General features: G+C 40.9%; 2 protein-coding genes across 3 annotated transcripts in view; both read right to left on the reverse strand.

Annotated features, from left to right (window-relative positions):
* cyfip2 (cytoplasmic FMR1 interacting protein 2) overlaps window positions 1-2954 on the reverse strand; it is a 33550-nt gene extending 30596 nt beyond the window's left edge. For both annotated transcript variants that reach the window (XM_061725807.1, XM_061725806.1), the window contains exon 1: window positions 2772-2954. The gene's annotated coding sequence lies outside the window, so the exon portion shown is untranslated. The remainder of the gene's footprint in view (window positions 1-2771) is intronic.
* Window positions 2955-7279: 4325 nt separating this feature from the next.
* Window positions 7280-19986, reverse strand: itk (IL2 inducible T cell kinase). The gene is made up of 17 exons (XM_061726383.1): window positions 19779-19986; window positions 19529-19633; window positions 19335-19416; window positions 18840-18965; window positions 18514-18551; window positions 17849-18000; window positions 17689-17754; window positions 17508-17562; window positions 16941-17020; window positions 15057-15199; window positions 14801-14875; window positions 14384-14552; window positions 14087-14303; window positions 13935-13999; window positions 13716-13834; window positions 8064-8221; window positions 7280-7966 (listed from the first exon to the last, which is right to left on the reverse strand). The coding sequence occupies exons 1-17, from the start codon at window positions 19914-19916 to the stop codon at window positions 7901-7903; spliced, it is 1854 nt and encodes a 617-aa protein (XP_061582367.1). The 5' UTR covers window positions 19917-19986; the 3' UTR covers window positions 7280-7900.
* Between the last annotated feature and the right edge of the window lie 776 nt (window positions 19987-20762).

Below are 20762 nucleotides of genomic sequence, written 5' to 3' on the forward strand. Positions count from 1 at the left end.
CTGAAAAATGTGAAATTTTATCTAAGAGAAGAGGAGATGGATTTTTCTGCAACTGTTCAGTCCAGCGGTCGTCTGTAGCGTATGAACAACAGCGATAACGCAGCAGCTGAGTGTTGCAAGCAATCAATGCCTCCAAACACATGCGGAACTGTTGCTTCATGTCAAAATATCCGTGTCATCTTCATTTAAAGGACTATTCGTTTACCGTAAAGAGGCGTCACGAACTCACACTGTGGGTAAAAGCAGCAGAAGTCATTTTGGACCCCGTGTACGGTTGCGTATGGCTCTCTGGTGCCATGTCACACATCAGCAACAGCGAAACTAGCTCACCGAGCCACAGCTGACGTCACGTCAGAGGCGAGTACTCGGGAAGGGAAGAGAGAGTGACTGAGCAAGAGAGCGGATGAGAGAAAACCTTGGACAGCATCGTGAAAGCAATCCAATCTCCACACCTGCAGGAGGAGCCTCTGACCCGCTTTAGTGACATCAGTATTCATGTTCCCACTGTGCTCCAAATGGAGAAGAACTTTTAGGTGTGTGCATTTAAAAACATGTACAAACCATCGGATGCTTCATCTGGATATTCCTCTGTCATACATTTTAAACAAAATTAACACTATTTTCCTTCTCATGTGTCTAATACAACCTTTCTTTTTCTAAATGTGGATAAAGCTGCACAATCGTCTATGTGGACACTAGACCACATCCTTTTTGATGGGGGTATAGTCTGCCATTATCAAAGCTGCACACATCACTATTGGCACAGACCCTTACTGTCACTATGTAGTATGTAGTATCCAGTATTGGAGCAGTTTCACTAGAATCAGCTACTTCTGTGGATGTTTCCAGTGTACAACTGATCGTGTAGATGCTTCCACAGCAGCATACTGCATACTAAGAGTATACAGTGCATACTAAGAGTATACAGTGCATACTAAGAGTATACAGTGCATAGAGTATACAGTGCATACTAAGAGTATACAGTGCATACTAAGAGTATACAGTGCATACTAAGAGTATACAGTGCATAGAGTATACAGTGCATACTAAGAGTATACAGTGCATAGAGTATACAGTGCATACTAAGAGTATACAGTGCATACTAAGAGTATACAGTGCATACTAAGAGTATACAGTGCATACTAAGAGTATACAGTACATCCTAAGAGTACAGTACATACTAGGTTGGAAGTGCGATACCTTATGTAAGTGTAAAGGCACACGTGTGATATGTGAAAGCCAGCATCACCTCAACTCAAACATCAACCTAAACAGAATGACATCCTGTTCGTCAGCGTTATATCTTATTATATTGATTCAGAGGTTTCATTTGTGTAAATACCATCCGGAGGATGAGGATACGGGTTTGTACGATGCCGATGTTATCACTGTAGTTTGCATTTTAAAGGAGACCTATTATGAAAAACATGTTTTTCTTGCTTTAACATATATAAAGTGGTCTCCCCTCAGCCTGCCAACTCAGAGAAGGAGGAAAGCAACCAAATTCTGCAGTGTCTGTACAGCTGCCCGGATGATCGATCCAGTCTGATGTGGCTTCTACGAGCCGTTCAGATTCTGCTCCCTTACGTTACGTAACGAAAATGTGATTTACATAGGTTGGCTTCCGATGTGTGAAACTACGCCCACAACTAACTCCGCCGGCCGGAGCTTCCTCCATTTTTTCGTAGCGGTGTATCGCGTCATTCAGGCAGCCAATCAGCACAGAGCCTCATTATCATAGCCCCGCCCACTCAGAATCCTGCATAGATAATGAGGTTAGAAACTGGGAAGATAAAGACATGGCTCAGAGGCTGAATTTCTAATTTATTTAGCCAAAACAATCAAAAGCTTGTTTTTAAGACATTCCAGGCCTGTTTAAAATAATAGGTATTAGATGCCATAATAGGTCCCCTTTAAAACAAAAGGGCTGCCTAAGACTTTTGCATAAATAAAATAAACTTCCACTTGTTTTGTTATTTGTGTTTCTCTTTCTCTCTCTCTAACAAAATGTGCAACAATGTGAATTGCTTTACTACATGTGAATGTTTGAATTTGGTCAGCAGAGCAGAGCCCCGTCCCGGACCTCCCTCCCTCCCAGCTGCAACAGATCACCAATCAGCCCACCCCGCCGAGGCCGCAGGAGGATGCACCTGATGCAGCAGCTGCTGCTCGTGCAGGCTGCTGCTGGGAGCGGAAGTGGGGGAACTGCGATCATGACGGCCGTGGACGCGCCTCGGCGGTACGTGGCCCGCTGCTGCTGCCGCTGCTCGGAGACGCGCAACAAGAAATAAAGCAGAGAAACTACACTGCAATGAGAAATCCGCGCTACCAGATGCATCCCATGTTTTTAACACACAACGCGGATGCCGTTTCAGTGCGTGTAGCGCACTTGCCTCATCCTCCATCCGTGCACTTGCCACACAGGAAACCCCGTAGGCTACGCCGTAGGGTTACGGCGTAGCCTACGGCGTAGGTTACGCGGCGACGCGTGCCGTACGGTGCGCGTCGCCGCGTACCTTACGCCGTAGGCTCTGCGTCGGTGTAACGCAGAACCATAAATCAGCCCTTAACGGGGATCCCGTTCATGTGTCACGATTATCCGGCTCCCCGCGACCCGCTCCATCACGCCCCAAACCGTAAAGTTACCAAAAAAAAGATGCAAAATGTGAGTATGGAAAGAAAGAAAAATAAAGATGAAGGTGGAGGAGGAAAGGCAGCAGCCCTCTCCCCGGTCTCCAGCCATCATCACCAGCCCTGCATCCGCCGCCTACCTGACTCTCGCATGTCCGTGCAGCAGCGCAGAGGTGGCGGGCGGCCGCTCTGTCACGGCGGTCCGAGGCTACCGATGGGGAGTTTCTCCTCCTTTTTCTTTTTTTTTTTTTGTGTGTGTGTCTTCGTCTTTGGAGCAGACTGATGCTCCAGTTTGTCGCTCAGCTAATCCACCCCACACAAAGAGCAGAAAATGGCTGCAAGTGCATATTCTTAAAGGGCCAGCCGCAGTGAGGGGTGATGGGTGATGGCGAGGGGCCCCCCCGACATGCTCACCCCGTTATTTGGGGGGTTTATTACTCGGTTTCTTAAGATACATTTCCTTTGTAGTGGTGGAAAAGTTACAGTTTTGAATTCAGCCACCTAAAAATATTATTTGTGCTCTATTTTATATTGGCCAAAGATTAACTCTGTCCTTTCTGTACTTCTGAAAGTGGTAGTGTTAAAGGGGACCTATTATGGCATCTAATACCTATTTTAATCAGGCCTTGAATGTCTTAAAAACAAGCTTTTGATTTTTTTTTTGCTAAATAAATTAGAAATTCAGCCTCTGAGCAATGTCTTTATCCTCCCATTCTCTAACCTCATTATCTATGCAGGATTCTGAGTGGGCGGGGCTATGATAATGAGGCTCTGTGCTGATTGGCTGCCTGAATGACGCGATACACCGCTAGGAAAAAATGTTGGAAGCTCCGGCCGGCGGAGTTAGTTGTGGGCATGGTTTCACGCATCGGAGGCCAAACGATGTAAATCGCTCCATCGTTACGTAACGACGGGAGCAGAATCTGAACGGCTCGTAGAAGCCACATGACACTGGACGGCTCATCCGGGCGGCTGTACAGACACTGCAGAATTTGGTTGCTTTCCTCCTTCTCTGAGTTGGCAGGCTGAGGGGAGACCACTTCATATATGTTAAAGCAAGAAAAAACTAGTTTTTCATAATAGGTCCCCTTTTAAACTGTTAGACCCATTTCAAAATGGCACAACTCATACTAGAGGGGGTGGTGGGGTGTCCCTTAAAATCAGCTACTCTTGAGTATAAAACATATATAACATCAGTGCCAACCCTCCTGTGATGTCACCCATGTGAATAACCTCTTTTTCCTGATACGGCCATATTGAAACTGGGTGGAACCACCAGTCCTGGGCAGCTGGCTGGAACCTGCCCACCGTATTTTGGTCACAGTACGCTATTTTAGCTTTAGTGTTAGCCAATGATGCTAATTGCGGTCACTTTACATTCATTTTGATTAAATCTGCACAAAGCATCCTTAGGGTAAGTATCAATACGAAAACAATGTCCAAAATAAATGTTTCCTCCAAAAAGCTCGACTGAGATCCGCTGTTACCCGGTCTGCCACTCCTGGAAGACTCTACCGGCGTCCCTCGTTGATTGATTGCAGATCCCAGCAGATTTCTGCTTGGAAGAGTGATCACTTACAATTCACAGGCCAACAAAACACATTTTCCTTAAATATGAATGTTTAAGTTGGGCTTGGTCTTTATTTACAGAGGTCAATACAGGGGTAAGAGCTGAGGGATGACAGCAGGCAGGCTGCTGCAAAGTTGGGCATTTTAACATGGTGTCAATGAAGAAAGACTCATCTTTGGAAGAAGCCCCCACTGGTTCATTTGGGAATTGCAACTTTGTTAACTGAGCTGTGAAGATGTGAGTAAAAAGGTTGCTTTTGTACTGTAACCTCAAAATGCATACACATGTTCTTTAATCTCTGCAGCCTCCTGTCTTCCTGTAGTGGGCGTATCCTTCCTTTGATGAGTCAGATTTCAGTCTTATTTATTCATTTTCTACAACCCACTCAGGCTCAGGTGTGAGGGTGGGGACAGGCATGTCCCAGTTGTGGTCAATTGATGTAATTTCCAATATCAGTGTTAAAACAACTCCACAAACCCAACAAGCAATCTTTTTTAAATATAATATCAGATTGTGGTGGCATAGTAGTGCCAGATTGGCTTTAGTGTCCCTTGGAAATATGGATTACACCGCATTTATTGAGCTGATCGTTTTCTTGAAAGCAGCTAACAACTAATACAACACAAGGGAGGGAAATGCGGTTCTCAGCACTGAGTTCAGGACAGAAAAGACTCCCGAGCCCTCAATTTGGCAGAAGCTAAGGATTCATGTTTTTCCTTTAATAATTCACCAGACTATTGATAAGTAACAGTCACCCTGGTGGATGCATAATTGTATTCCTTTAAAATACCAATAAACTAAGGAGGACGTTTCAGGAAGGGATTTCGTTTAGTTATTTGTAAAAATAAGAGGTTCACGTCCCACTCAGGCTGCCGTAACACAGTACAGTAACAGTGAAATGTGAGTTGACGATTGACTAATTTCCTGCTTGACATGATGGAGGTGATTTTTCATGGTGACCCACATCCCTTTTTTTTCTTATCATCAACACTTTTGCACCGTCCTCCTGTGTGAAGCCAAAAAAAGAAAAGAAAGAGAAGCACTACTTTTAAAGCTTTGAAGAAACAAACAAAGGCTGCTCTGGTGGAGCGGTGGTTGGCGTGGGTGTTGGATCCGAAGGTCCACATCGGTTCCCGACTGTGTGAAGCTCTCCCTGTGCTTGCAAGACTGCGACAGGACTATTCGGGGTAAAACATGCGCCAAACCTGCTTGCAGGCCATGAACCTCAGCTGTGGCGACCCCCTCCGTCCAGAGAGGATCCTCACGACTAAAGCAAACGACGTCCTCGTCAAATCTAAAATCAAGTCTGATACAAATATTGTGCTTGATCTACTTACTGTAAAAAAAATAAGTCAACTTTTTGCATGAGATTATTATTTAGATCAAGAAAGACTAGTCTTTGTATAAATTACTTAATTTTTTGTATGTAAATAATACATTTTGCAAGTACAGTCCACTTAATTGTGTTACTTTTACTTTACTTTTACTTTTACTTTAATTTATTTTTCAAAATTAAGTTCACTTTATTTACCAAAATTAAGTTGGCTGTAATTGCCAAAATTAACTTGACTTTACTTGCCAAAATTAACTTGACTTTACTTGAAAATTAATTTTGTACATACAAAAAATTAAGTAGTTTATACAAAGACTAGTCTTTCTTGATTTACATAAAAATCGCCTTAATTTTTTTAAAGTAGATTAAGCAAGATATTTTTTATTGTGGTGTTCTACTTAAACAAATAAAGCATGTTTCATCTAAACGTTGGTCAATCTGCCCAATAGATTAAAATTGTTAAAGGGAAGGTAAATACAACAAGATCATTGCTTGTTGTTTGTAAATAAAAAGATTGCCTGGGATTACATAAATACTGCTTGTTAAGGAAAAAATGCACAATGTCTTGTTTTTTGAACAAATGCAGATTAAGTTCAAAACTAGATGTATTCATGTAAAGCAACAAACTTAATTTTTAATTGTTAATATCACAGATTTAAATATGTAATATTTATATGCGCTTAGATTTATTGTTTTCAGTGTACTTAGTGAGTCTAAAATAATGGATGGATTGATATTTGGTGACGGAATGATTCAATCATTTGCATTAAATAAATTACATGCACCCTTTCGTTTCATTTATAAGTAAATAGGTTTTATGTTCTGAGAACTCAAGGGGGGACAGGAAGGTCCAGACCACAGACTATCTGAAGAAGTGGAGAAACTATGTGACTTCAAACATGTTCTGTGAAATTGACATCCGAGCTGTGAATTAAGTACTAAGAGAGGTCTTAACTCCCACTGATCGTGGGGGTCCAGGCAAACGCGGCGTTTTCTACAACTAAGCACAGCCAGGGGGATGATGAGGGGGATTATGGTCTCTTAACTCTTAATTCACAGCTTAGATGTTAAGTTCACCAAAAATGCTAAGTGCCAAGAAGCCAGCATGATGACAGCCAACCGTTACCACCAGAAACTGTATAATTATGTTCATGGCTGCTCTGAAGATCCACGTTTTAACAAGACGGCCAGCAGATATTCACTCACTTGTGGAGCCAGGCCCTGGTGGTAGATGTAGGAACTGCATGCTTTAGTGCTTTATGAGAAACATATGATAAAATACTTCTCTGAAGACTGTTTAAGGACTAGGTTAGTTTGGAAATATGCTACAAAGGATCAGTTTAGGAATTGCAACTTTTGGCAGAAAGTTTGCAGTAATTCTGAGGCTGCTGATTAGGTGCTATACATTTGACCTCCTTCAAGGTCAAATAGATTATATATGAAGGGTTAACTGTGCGTGGACTTTATTTAATGTGGTGCTGGTTTGATGGAGTCATTTTAGAGAGGATCATTGTTGGGGAATTATTGAGGTATAAAATGATCCCTTGAACCATTTTCCAGTTGCTGAATGTTACATCATACGCTTGCTGCTCTGCTGGGCTGAAGAGTTATGCATTTACATCTGTGACAGTATGTATTAAATAAGTGATGGCAGGTTTCCCATTGTTGAGGTGCTGAAATACTAAAAATACCATCAAAATAAACATGTAACATTTATTACATACATACATTAACTCACATTTAAAGAGCTCACTTACAACCGTCCGCTCTGTTAAATGAAGTAAAGACGATGTACAATATGTGAAACCTATACACAGTTATGGCACAATGGCAGTGTGAGTGGACTTTAAAAGCGTTTTCAATAACTGTTTACACAATCATAAACAATTAAAGTGCAGATTCAACAAAAAACAAACATAATATGACCCTTTGTGGCATGTTTGGTGTAACCTTGCATCTTAAAACATGGGATTCATTCATAATAGCAAGGTAGTGTGAGAGATCCGACCGTCTTTGTCTTTATGTCCTCTTGGTTTTTAAATCACGCTCTCTTTTTTTGTACCTCAGAAGTGGGGAGCACAAATGTGGAACTTTTATTTCAACAGAGGCACCGTTCCCCTCCTCAAAGTGACTGAAATGAACAGAAACCTTCAGTCGAACGCTTAGAAAGGCGGGGCTTGTACATCTCTGTGGTAAGTTGACCACAGCATCTGACCAGCATTTCACTTTTACATGAGGAACTTGTGGTGATTTTTGGAAAGAAGAAACACAATGAAAATCAGAAACACTTGGTATGTAACAAGTTATTGTTTGAAAAATAAATAATATAAATACAGCTGTGGTTGCAACGGCCTCAGATCTCCGGCTCACAGATCCGAGAGGGTGGCCAGCTCGTGCAGGAGGAGAGCAAAAGACGGACGATCTTCTGCTTTCTGAGACACAACAAAGAAAAGACATGTCACCGCTCAGCAAATCACGGCGTGTTTATTCTGTGATCTGGCCGTGTACGGGCAGCGTTCCTGTCCCCACCTCCTTCCAGCACCACTCCATGAGCACGTGGACGGACTCTGGGGCCAAGCGGGGCTTCAGCAGCCGCAGGCCTGCGTTCAGAGACTCCACCACCTCCGTGTTAGAGCGGTTCTCGTACGGGAGACGGCCTTCGTTGTACACTTCCCACATGAGCACACCTGATCGGGATTGAACAGGGAGACATCAGTTACTGTAAGATGCACATCTTTATTGGTTAGTGAGGATTTTCAGGGAGGAAAACCTGCCTGAATTCCTCAGCCTCTGAGACTGCAGTTGTTTAATTTGACATCTGTGCACATTAGCAAGTTTATATTCAAGTACTTCAAATGTTATTACAAGTTTGATCCAGTGTTGGAAAACTGACTAATGTTTTATGTGGCAGAATGGTTTCAAACCCATGTATTCCTCTGTGTAGCAGGACTCAATTTCACTTTATGATGCATTTTTCAAGCAAGAATGCAACTCAAAGTGCTTTAGAAAGCAAAAACTTGGAAAGAAAATGGATTTTAACAATGCTTTAAATGGCAGTAAAGTATAAATGAAATGCATACAAACAAAATGTTCATTCACAGTTATAAGAAAAAGATGTTAATAGACACAGATACTGTAACATGCAGAAGCAGTCTTTGCAGCTCATTCACTCTTTCTCTTTTCAGTCATCCTCTTGTAGATTTGGGAATGCATTTGGGCTCATTGGAAATGTTTGGCTAATCCTAAACAAACAACATCAGGACAAATACCCCGTGTAAAATTCAAGCCCGGAGGTGAAATGATTTGGGCTCATTTGCAGCCAAGGGACCCGGATCCCTTGCAGTAACTGAGTCAGCCATGCACTTTTCTGTCTCAATCTCCTCAATGTGAGTCCGTCTCTCCAACTGCTAAAGCTTGGAGGAAACTGAGTCATGCAACAGAACACTGACTCCAAACCCACCAGCAGATTGGCCCAAGTCAAAGTCCAGATCGTCAAGAGTGTTTAACGAAAGTGTTTAAAGAGTGCCTGCGATCCTCGGTCAGTGGGAGCAACACTGTAAAGAAGAAGGAGTTAAAACTCCTCCACAACAATGTGACAGATTGGTAAACTTACAGACAAGCATCACTTTAAGCTTTTGCAGCTAACAAAGCTTTACATGGTGTTTTTGATTTCTTTGATGACTAATGACGTGGCGTTAACTCATGTGTTCATGTGTTAACGCCACTTGTTCATCTGAGGTTGAGGTTCATTGCAGAATGATGATGAAACAAAGGAAACTTCTTTTTTAAATCTTTTTAAAGCAGAAATGATAATGACGTAAGAATGATGATTCATTCTTACGATTCTGGTAGACAAAACATTGTTCTGGTCGATGTTAACCAGACTATCAGTCTGTACTCTTGGTCGGCCAAGGCTACGTTTTTGCCGCTCTCAGCATTTTTGGTTTAATCAAGTGGCCAAGGCTAAATTTTCCAAACACTGGAAGATGATTTACTTTCTGTTTCACAAGGCTTTATTATATCACTGTGTTTTTTTTGTTGTCAACTTTTTAAAAAAAAATTAGCATTTTTAGCAAGATATTTGACTCACAACCACGTTTCTGGACAATATTAATCATGTTTAAAATTTAAGTACAATTCTTAAATCCTTTTGATCCGATATTTTACATAAACATAGATTAATTGAGAAATTGTAAAATAACTATATTTAACTCACTAATTTCTTTACACATACACACTTTTGCATTTTTCTCATGAAGATGTTGATGTATAAACAATGTCTTGCAGTTTGACATCACGACGACGTTCACACTGAAGACATAACTGAAGACATACCACTGTTTGATGTGGTGAAGGTTAGGGCCAAAGTGTTTCGTTTAGGTCTTAGTTTTGTGAGAATCTCTGCTGGGAAATGGGTCTTGTGTCCTCCATTCACACCCATTTTCACAGGTACAGAAGGAACCAAACCTATTGCGAAGGGGGCAATCTTTAGACTCCTGCAGAAACATCCATGAGCCACTATTTAATCCAACCAAGATTGCACGCAGGATCTTTAAAAACATCTTAGATCAAAAGGTTTCACCGCAGAACCGACAGGTTTCATACACCGTTGTCTCTCCTCTGTTGCATGTCATTTCACATGACTTTTGTTGACAATAGTCGGGTTGCGGCTCTGTCTTAGTCACACGCTTTGCTTCTCTGGCTACGTGTATCTCCATCCAATGGCATATTTTGTTTGTTTTTGTGTCATTTGGCACTGCTCTCTGGAAATGAGAGTCAAATCCAGGAGAACCAGACTCATTCTTTGTATTGAAGAGGTAAAACATTCAGCTAGCTGGCCAGACTACATTTTGCTGCTCTAAAGTGTTGATGGGTTAGGTTCAGCATTTCTGTTCTATATCATAGATCGTGAGCTTGGATGATCGACCCAGTTTCATCCATCATTTAGGTGCAGCTGTTAACAGGGGTGGATCATCTAAACCTAACCAGGTGTGCTGATTTTAACCCTACCGTGTGTAATTGACTCTGATTAAAGTTGGCCAAAGTTACCACATCAGGACACACGGTAGCGTTAAAATCAGCACACCTGGTTAGGTTTAGATGATACAAAAGGATCAGAGTTATAAAAATACACAGTATGTGGGGAAGTTTTTCATGTCATGTCATGTGTACGCTGCTTTTCAAAAAACAACAAGTCAGTGACCATTTCTATCCATAAACCATGATACTGGGCTCAACATGAACATTGATTTTACACAGTTCACAGGCTTGAACTCTTTCTAAAAGACTTGTTGTCTCTGGGAAGCACATTTCTTACATGTGCTGCTGGAATTTACTGTTAGTAAAAGTGCACATAGAGTTTTCTAGGTCAATTCAATTTTCCTGTTTTGACAATTCAGGGGTAAAATTGGTCTGATTGTGAGTCACAAATGGGTCAGAGGGGTGTCACACCGCAGATGGCATCCACAAACAGCTTATTTCAACAGCGATCAATGCAGCCTACAAGGTGCAGCGCAAAACCGCTAAAAGTCACATAACCCAGATGTCTTGATGAGAAAATCCCTTATGGGTTGGCCAAACAACATAAATAACAAAACCCTATCATGAGCCGATCATGAACAGCCAGCGATGACGGCATTCCAGGGGTCAACCACGGGGACGTCTCCAAACAGCTGTTATTCCAGAGAATGAAGGCTTGCAAACAGAATTTGCAGATATTCCACAGCCTCTTTCCCTTTTGATTAATATAAATCCCGCTAAAGGGTGATGGTGCTTCAATAAAAACAGAACAAATCAAACAATTACAGAATTGTAGATGAATGAAGCAAAGAACAAAATGTTCAAGGCTGCAGGAAGCTTTTTTGTGAAGCAGGTGTTACAGAACCACGTCTTGTTAGAGATTCCAGGTCGTCTGAGATCTCCTCCAGTACATTAAGATAGTGAGACGTTTTCTGGCATTGCAAATACATCGATATGGTAAGAAAACTCTTCCTCTCCACACTTTCTCCTCCCACTGGTGAAGCGTCTGTGCATCTTCCACACATCCACTTTCACAGCCACATCAAGCACAGAATGTAGGCCATGCTCATGCTCTCAGGAAACAATCCTCACTGCCCACTCACAGCTCGCTGGCAGAATTGTGAGCAAGAGTTTTAGCAAGAAAGTGATTCACATAAATAATCCCCTCTCCAAATGTTGCGCTCTGAGGGGAAATTTCCGACCCAAAAGATCGACACCAGCGGGCACAGACACAAAAATCCATCCATGCTTCCCAGGCCCAACCTGTTTCTCCGTGGTGAAACCAAAATAGAGCAGATGGAGTTAATATATAGATATATGTATATATAGGTGTAAATAAGTATATTTATATAAATATTTTTATGGGCATGTGTGTACAAATATATAGAAATATTCAACTATGTGTATGTATGTATAGGTAAGTGTGGGACTATAATTATAGTATAGTTAGTTATGGGGGTAGGATTAAATACGTTTACACTTCTTTCTACTACTTTTTGCACATGTAAATTAAGATATTCAGGGCCTGATTTACTAAAGGTTTGCGTGTGTTAAAACGTGTGCAAACTTGACAGCACCCGCAAACCAAAGTGCCAGCTGATCTACTAACAGCGTTCAAAGAGGACTGCGCCTCTCAAATGCGCAAAATAGCACACGCTATTCATTTAGTACTTTTGCCCTGATGAATAATCAATATGGGGCGTACCCGCCAGAAATCGCTAAATACTGGGAGGGGAAGATGCAAATTGGTCCATTTACCACACGCAATGAGATTTACCAAGCCTGAAAGTAATTGCGGGGATTGTGATTGCGTCTGTATTTAATATGTTCGAAAGGAAGGTGCTAATCTCCACATGCAAAAGGAGAAATATTTTATTTGAATGTTAAATCGAGTATTATTCAGCAAAAGGTTGCCACAGGAGGCACATTCATTTTTTTATTTGTGATAATAAATAAATAAATAAATAAATCACGTGTTTTCATGGAGAAAAAAGTGTTTCTTATTGTTCTGCAGTTGTCATACCCCGGTGTTGTGCCGTATTCAGCACCCCTGCCGTGAAAAGCACCCCCTCGTCTGACAAAAAGGATATTCTCATTCCGTGTCATGTTCTGTTTAGCGTCCAGTTTTGTGTTAATGATTCATGTTTAAATGCGCTCATGGATTCCACAATAGTCATACTTTCCCACAATCACAGTCACAGATAACAAAAATCGGGTAAATGGTCATTGATGTCATTAATTAATAGCCTGCTTACTGTGTTGTCTTCCATAATATTTGTAAATATATATAATATAAACTCCTAAGTATGTGTTTGTGTGTGTGTGTGTGTATATATAAATATATTGAAGTGTCAGTGTGTTGTTTTTTTTCTTGGTCTACTTATCATTGAATATACGAGGGGGTGCTTTTCACGGCAGGAGTGCTGAATACGGCACAACAATTTGCCTCTTCCACTAATATCTCTAACTCCAACTCGTCAAATTTCATTTTGCGCTTGCGACTATATCCTGCTTTCCATCCAGACTCTCCATGGCGCAAAGTTTGCGCCGCAAACCGTAAGACACGCAACACCTCATTTAAATACTGTGGTTTGCATCTGTTATCAATTGCGCGAGCATTCTTAGTTGATCACCCGCAAAACACACTACAGCACGCGCAAACTTTTTCAGTGCACACGCAATTTAGTACTCTTTATTTAGGATCTTAGTAAATCGGGCTCTAAGTGTTAAAGGATGAAATTCTTAATTTTTTGTTTTGTTTTGTTTTCTTATCTTCTCTTTTAATTGTTGTCTTTTACATGTACAAAATAAAAATCAAATCAAATCAAATCAAAATAGATTTTTCAAAGCCAGAAAGATTGTGCTGAGAGTTTTGGTCACTGTCTTTTTTTTTTCGCCTCTTGTGACCATGTGTAAAAATGAACGTACAACAGAGCAGTCTTATTCATATTCCTGTTTGTTTTCCAGTAGAAAATATATCTGGAATGAACATACACCAGGAAAACGTGGGTCTGTAGTAAAGCAGTCTGTAAAACTCACTCAGTGGCCATGACTTAACAGACCTGCCCCTGAACTCTTTGCTGGGACTGGTTTATGTCATCGAAACTAACTCAACAGCAGCGAGTCGAACATATAAACATAAAATAAAACACAAATACCCACCAAAGGACCAGACGTCAGACTTGCTGCTGTACTTGGAGAATCTGATCACCTCCGGGGCCGACCACTTGACGGGAAACTTGGAGCACTGTGAGCTCGTGTACTGGTCGTCCAGGACAAACCTGCAGTGGGTGGACACAGTCAATGCATCGTGATACGACGTACCAGCAAATTAGAGCAATTCTGCGCAGCGTTTTCAGGGATTTTTCAATAGAAGCAAACCTGGTCATGCCGAAATCGGATACCTTCACCTCATTGTTGCTTGTGACAAGACAGTTTCTGGCAGCCTGTGGGGACAGAGAAAACATAAACTCTTCCATCATAGCAAAGACACTTCAGCATTCCTTAAAAGGCCTTCTCTCTCTTGTGTTTACCAGATCCCGGTGCAGGAAGTTGGAGCTCTCCACGTAAGCCATTCCTTCACTGACATCCAAGCACATTCCCAACATTATATCCTGAGACAGTTGGCCTTTCCTGTCCCGCAGGTAGTCTGACAGACAGCCGTTCTCCATGAACTCAAACAGCAGACACATGGGGGAGTGCTGGGTGCACACCCCGTAAAGCTGGACCAGCTTACAGTGAGACAGTCTCCTGTGGAAGCAGACACGCACCGAAGATGAGCCGCCTCCCCTTCGCTTTCTATGCAGCACCGACATCTGTATTGTACTCACATCATAATTTTCGCCTCCTCTTTAAACTCGTCGAGTGACATGCACTCTTCTTTCATCATCTTCACTGCCACCATCCTGTCCCTCCATGTCCCCTCCAGGACCAGTCCGAACTGCCCGCTGCCCAACTCCTGCCCCAGGGTCAGCTCCTCGGGGTCGATCTCCCACTGAACTGTTGAGATCAGCACACAGATGGAGAGGAAGACACAAAGATAGAGGCTGATGGAAATGTAACTTAAACCAGCGACTGACAAAGCAGACTCTCAGCAGAAAGATCTCCTAGATTGTGTCCTGGACTTCTGTACAGCGCCACACAGATAAAAGATAAAAGGGAACTGCTGTGGCTGAAAACCACAAGAGGTCAGCAAACTCAAGGCTTTCAGCAAGACTTTCAGTTTATATAACACAACTGCCAGTCACCTTCGGAGAGATCAGCAGTTTCCTGGGAGCAGCATCCCCCTTGTGAGACGGGGTGTCTCAGTCGAGTTATCAGACCTGCCGGTGAGAAACATTCGTCCATTTTAGTACACAAGCATTTCTGAAATAGCCTTTAGATGTCATTTATTTCCTTGAGAATAAATGAAGGATTTTTTTTGATCAAGGAAACATAACTTTTCCTTGATCAGCTGTGTTCCCTCTTTGCCTTCAATGTTTTCTGTGCGTATGTCGAACTTACCGGCAGCGTTGTGTTGGTGGTAGTGGACCAGTTCAGGAATGGTGCTGAACAGGTACTTCTCCGCCAAGTAAAACGCTCTCTCCTCACTTTCCGTCTGTCTGATCTGGTAATGTTTCACTCTGGGATTCTTCTCTCCGTTGGAGCTAAAGACGATATCACACTTTTAATGCAACAAACACCTACAAAATAAAAGCTTGCCGGTCATGTAATATGGCCGATGTAGAATACACCAATACATGGATAAATCAAAACCTCAGCAGGTATTCTGAGGTTTACTCTCACTTTTTGCAGACTATATGAACCCAGGGTATTTCATGACACATTAGGGCGGCAAGCAGACCAATCCAGTACCAGAGCAGAAGAGTTAATGAGCTTTGGCAAGGGAACTGATACCTCACACTGTCACAAATCCTGGCTTTTGGACTTGTTGCTGCTACTCAGGGTGGTCCTTATTGTTATTGGTTTTCAGAGCAAATGGCACCCATTTATTCAAAAAAAAGAAAGAAAAAAGGCCCTTGAACACCAATCTAACCACAACATCTGGTCCAATCCAGATGGTGTGTGATGGTCAGTTCCAGATCCCTCCAAGCCCAGAGATTGCTGATAACGCCTTTGGAAACGGTTACACAAGATTTCTTCTGTGCAGTAGAAATTTTAAGAGGTCTTTGTGACTACCTCTCTGTATTATAAAGTTCCCCTAAGTAAACCTTTATCTGTGTGGTTATATCAGCTGATCATTGATGGTTCCTGATAAAGTGCCATTTGGATCAGAGATCACAAGTGTCCAGAGGCTTGTACCCTCGCCCTTTACTCACACAAACTCCTCCACATTCCTCCAATCTCTTATTAATATTGTACACTGTCGAAGCAGGAATATGAAAACCCTTCCCAAACTTCTTTTTTTTTCTTTGTTTTGCAAAACATTCGATTTTTATTTAGTTATTTAGCGTCCAAAGCAACATATGAGCCATTAACAACATTCAAGCTACCGTAGAGTGCTAAACTTTGGCAAACGCCTTGGGGGGTAAATCTATTTAAATCCGTTTGAATGGCTAAACGAGAATAGAACAGGTGCAGAAGTTCAAAGCCAGACGGAGGTAGGCATGCTAGGATGTTTGAAGTGTGTGGAAATGAGGTGTAGCTTCAAGAGACTCTTGAAGGTTGACGTAAATGCCCTTTACAACAGATCGATCTTTCTACGGTTCTGTTGAACCAACATGTTATTACAATCACACAGTGATGTCACCTGTTTGACAATTAAAATGAAGCTGGTAAGGAGCATACACTGCAAAAACTCAAAATCTTAACAAGTATATTTGTCTTATCTTTAGTTAAAATGTCTCATTTTTAGTCAAAAAAAATGTCATTACACTTAAAACAAGACTCATCACTGGAAAAAAACAACAATTTTCACCTGTTTCAAGTAGATTTTCACTTAAAATAAGTAGAGAAATCTGCCAGTGGAGCAAGATTTTTTTTAACTTGTAATGAGAAGATAAATCTTGTCCCACTGGCAGATTTTTCTACTTATTTCAAGTGAAAATTTACTTGAAACAGGTGAAAATTGTCAAATAACAAGTTATTTTTCTGGTAATGACTCTTGTTTTGAATGTTATGAGATTTTTTGACTGAAAATTAGACATTTTAACTAGAAATAAGACAAATATTCCTAGTGAGATTTTGAGTTTTTGCAGTGTAAAACCTATTGGGTAATGCCAGGGTTTGTAATACTTGCAAAGAAATAAGTGTTCAAGTATATCCAAGAATCCCTGAACCTTTTTCTTTTCTTTTCCTTATTTAAATCTTGATTTAGAGTTTAGTCTATGCAATAATGCAACTGTATTTATGTAGTTAAATTGATAGTGACAAGGATTTCCAATTTACCCCGGTGCTTTGGTGAAAACGGACACCGTGTAGACTCCCGCCTGTCTTGAGTCTCGCACCATGAAGGCTCCTTCTTTTCCCTGAAGGCAGAACATTGACATGATATTTAGTTGCAGACATTAAAAGTACATCTTGCCGCACATCCAAGCCACGTCTCCCGGTCACGCGTTTGAGCAGTTGTTGGAAAATGGGTGTTGAACTCATGTGAGTAGCAGAAGGGGATGGACAGACTTTTCTTCCCACCTGCTTGCAAAATGTTGCAAAAAGCTTGACGGAAGGAAATTCAATGCCGGAGGAAACCTTGTGGTTGTGAACATTTTCACGTCCCATGTCATGTCTTACTGTCAAGTTTGCAGGTGCATTAATGTTGCAAATGCAAGCCTGCTGTAGGTGGCACAGTCACAGCAAAAGTGCACTTTACCAGACAGGAGGAACATCTTACTGACTGAGATCAGAATCACTATTTGGATTTTTTTTTTTCTGTCAAAACAAGTTTCCAAGGATAAACTGATTTTTTTTTAATTAAGAAAAGGAAATCACATTTCTACTTTGATGTGTTTTGCTTACCTCTTTCAATAATAAATCTTCTGCTTCCGCTCTGTTGATGTATTTGTTGTACCATCTGTAAAAACACAGTTACCCACAAAAAAGTCAGTTCTTTGGTCCTTTAGAAATCAAATGAATTAACGTCTAGACGTTCATGCAGCGACAGGTGGAGGTGCATAAAAATATAGCAGATAAAACTCACTCAAATCTTTCAAAGTTGTTGCCAGATTTTTCAGCCACGTACGTACATGGCACAAAACCTATGTTCCTGATGAGGATGAGAAATTAAAGATATATTAACAGTTCTAATGGGAGCCAGACGTAAGAGCGAGGCGGCCTCTGGGTAACTGTTCAAACTTTACCCCCTGTCATCCTGCACAGACCACCAGTCCGAGTGGCAGCTGTTGATCAGAAGATACTCCCGATCTTTCTGAAGAGGTAAGTCGTCGTCTCCCAGTGGTGTGTAGTCTTGCAGAGCGATGACCATCTGCACCCCTGAATCCTGCAGCACCATCTGCCATAATATAAAGAAAACGACAAGAAGTGAATTTCAAAAAAGAAAAAAAAATTTTTTTTTATTAAAATACTCATAAGAGGACAGTAATAAATGTGTAATATATTTATCACACAATGCTGATTCAAGGAATTGAATAAATTGTCAAGAATGGAAGTGATTTTTCTAATTAAACTTTAGAAACAAAATCTAAGTTAGACTGAAATAATTCCGACTTCCATATAAGTCAGTTCCGTCGGCCTCGCGATCACACGGTGCAGGCAGTGCAAGATAACAAACTGAGCAGCAAATGCATTAAACATCTGTGCCCAAACCACAAAGACAATGGTTAAAAGCTAGTCCACATGCCACCCAAATTATTACTGACATTTGAGGAGCAAACTTAACAAAAGAGGATAAACTGAAGTCAAATGAGTAACTTGGGAAAAAGTTATGTCTCAATTTTTTGAGATCATTGACTAATTTCACAATATTATTTCAAATCCATGTACTACAACTGTGTAAGAGCGTTACCTCTGGATCTGGGAGTTGGGGAAGTGGCTTTTTAGATGCTGTGGGGAGAAGAGATATTTTTAGTTGGTGGCATTTGTAGCAAATCCAGATACATACAGCACCAGCAGTCTCTCAGAGGACTTAAAAGTACGCAAAGTTACGCAATGATACGAAGCGTATTTTTAGTTCAAGATGTACTTTGATGCAATGTTTAAAAAAGCTTAGAAAGGTCACACTGCTCAATAGTTTTAGGGGATTGTTTTACATGATTTGCAACACAGTATGGCTTGGACTTGATGAAAACATCGCCTCTATTCAAGAAGAAGCGGAAAAAAAGTAATACGAACCAAAGCCGACGGGGTCATATAGAAGACAACCTGCTGCCAGCTTCTCCGCCTGTTGGCAGCACCTCCACTTTCCATCCATCCAGAAGTTTGGGTGGTACTTTGCAACCAAGTTGTTGTTCTTGGTCTCTATCAAAAAAAAATTTGTTCAAGATTTGTTATAAATCAGAATCAGGATCACTTTGTCGTCATTGAATCGTGTACAATGGAACTGAGCGTTAACAGCAAACAGTAAGAGATCCATAAAAACTGATGAATAATCTCTAAAAGTAAAGTAAAAAGGGTAAAAACACGCAGTGATATCTACATTCTGTGTGAAAAAACTTCACACATCCCTTATTACACAGACACACATGTCCATGAACATTAATGTTCATATGAGCAATATAAATGTCATATCTGTTAAAGCTGGTACCGGCAGGGATCAGAACTATCCCATGCAGTCAAATTAAATCATTATTTGTTGTCATATTAAGAGGATGTTCAGAGATACATTACCCTCCTTGAGAGCTCTGACCCATCTCTGACGGCAGTCGTTGTCAGGGGCAAAAACGTAGAGGTAATGGTTGCCATGAAAAACCTGTGGTGACATTTGGGTTGAGATGAGAGAAGATGCTCAGTATTTACAGTAAATCAGTAGTTAATATGTATATATATATTTTTCATTTTATGAATTATTGAGAAATTGAGACCTGAAAAGGGTACTTGTAGTTGCATGGAATGGGGACATCACTGCACACAATCTCCACACACTTTATTCTGGACAGCTCAATGCAACCCTTCGGCATGGGTTTTTTCTGCAAGAACACACCCTTGACATTAGATTTAAAGAAAAAAATGTGATGTTTGTCACTGAAGTTCAGGCAGGCATTTTTAGAGCCAATTTTTACTGAGCAAAAATGCCTGATTTTAATTTCACATAAAACACAAATATGTACTTACCCCCGGGCGCCGCTCCGAATACGTCAGGGCTTCAGTGTCTAACACAAAAAATCTTTCCTTGTAGTTACATGGTGATGTTCTTTTCTTTTGCTGAGACTTTTTGATCATAGTTGCCTTCAGAATGACCCTGGGGAACATGATTACAGCTACCAAGAACACGGCGAGTGAAGATGGAAGGTTTTGTCATGAGTGGAGCGACTTGCTGCCTCTCTGAGAAAAAAAATGTTGTGGATGTAAACTTTAGAGATGCCGAGGAGTTTCCGGCATGAAGAAGTTGCACGCAGTAAACCACATCCTTGTGGCAACAAAAAAGGCTGTACAAGTGACAGCACGGCGCTGCACACACAATGTACATGCAGTGCACATGTACTTTCACTATAGTGGCCCAACAAGCTGATGTTTGTGGCGCAGAGATGAAGTCCTTTTTTTTTTATGTTTATGTAATGTTTTCACCAATAATGTAACACCTTGAATGTAATTACTATATCCTGCTATGACCACATTTACTTTTTTTGTCATTTTTTGATCACAGCCACTTGCATTAATATGAACGTGTTTGTGTGCAACATGGTTGTTACCTCTAAAAAAATAAAACAAGACATTTTATGTCACAAAAAAAGCTAAATCTGAAAACTTAATAGAAATGAATGAACTTGAACATTTGGTCGTTTGTGTCATGATTACTTTACACAGTGTAGTGTACAATGTAATAGCTGCATAATTTGCTCATTTATATCTGTTTATATTGTTGTAGTAAAACAATATTATTAAAATGTTTTAGAACATCTTCAGAAATAATAGTTGGAGTTTTAATGTCATATACTTGTTAAAGTGATATAAAATATTTAGTGTCCCTTTTGCATACCAAAAAAAGTCACCACCGGTTGCCGGTTTTACTTGTTGTGATGCGTGCAATAAATGCAAATGTCTAAAACTGTTTCCATTAACATACAAATCTTTCCTTTTCATTTACAATACCACACG

This window comes from Cololabis saira, chromosome 7 (assembly GCF_033807715.1).
Source record: "Cololabis saira isolate AMF1-May2022 chromosome 7, fColSai1.1, whole genome shotgun sequence".
NCBI classification, from domain to species: Eukaryota; Metazoa; Chordata; class Actinopteri; order Beloniformes; family Belonidae; genus Cololabis; species Cololabis saira.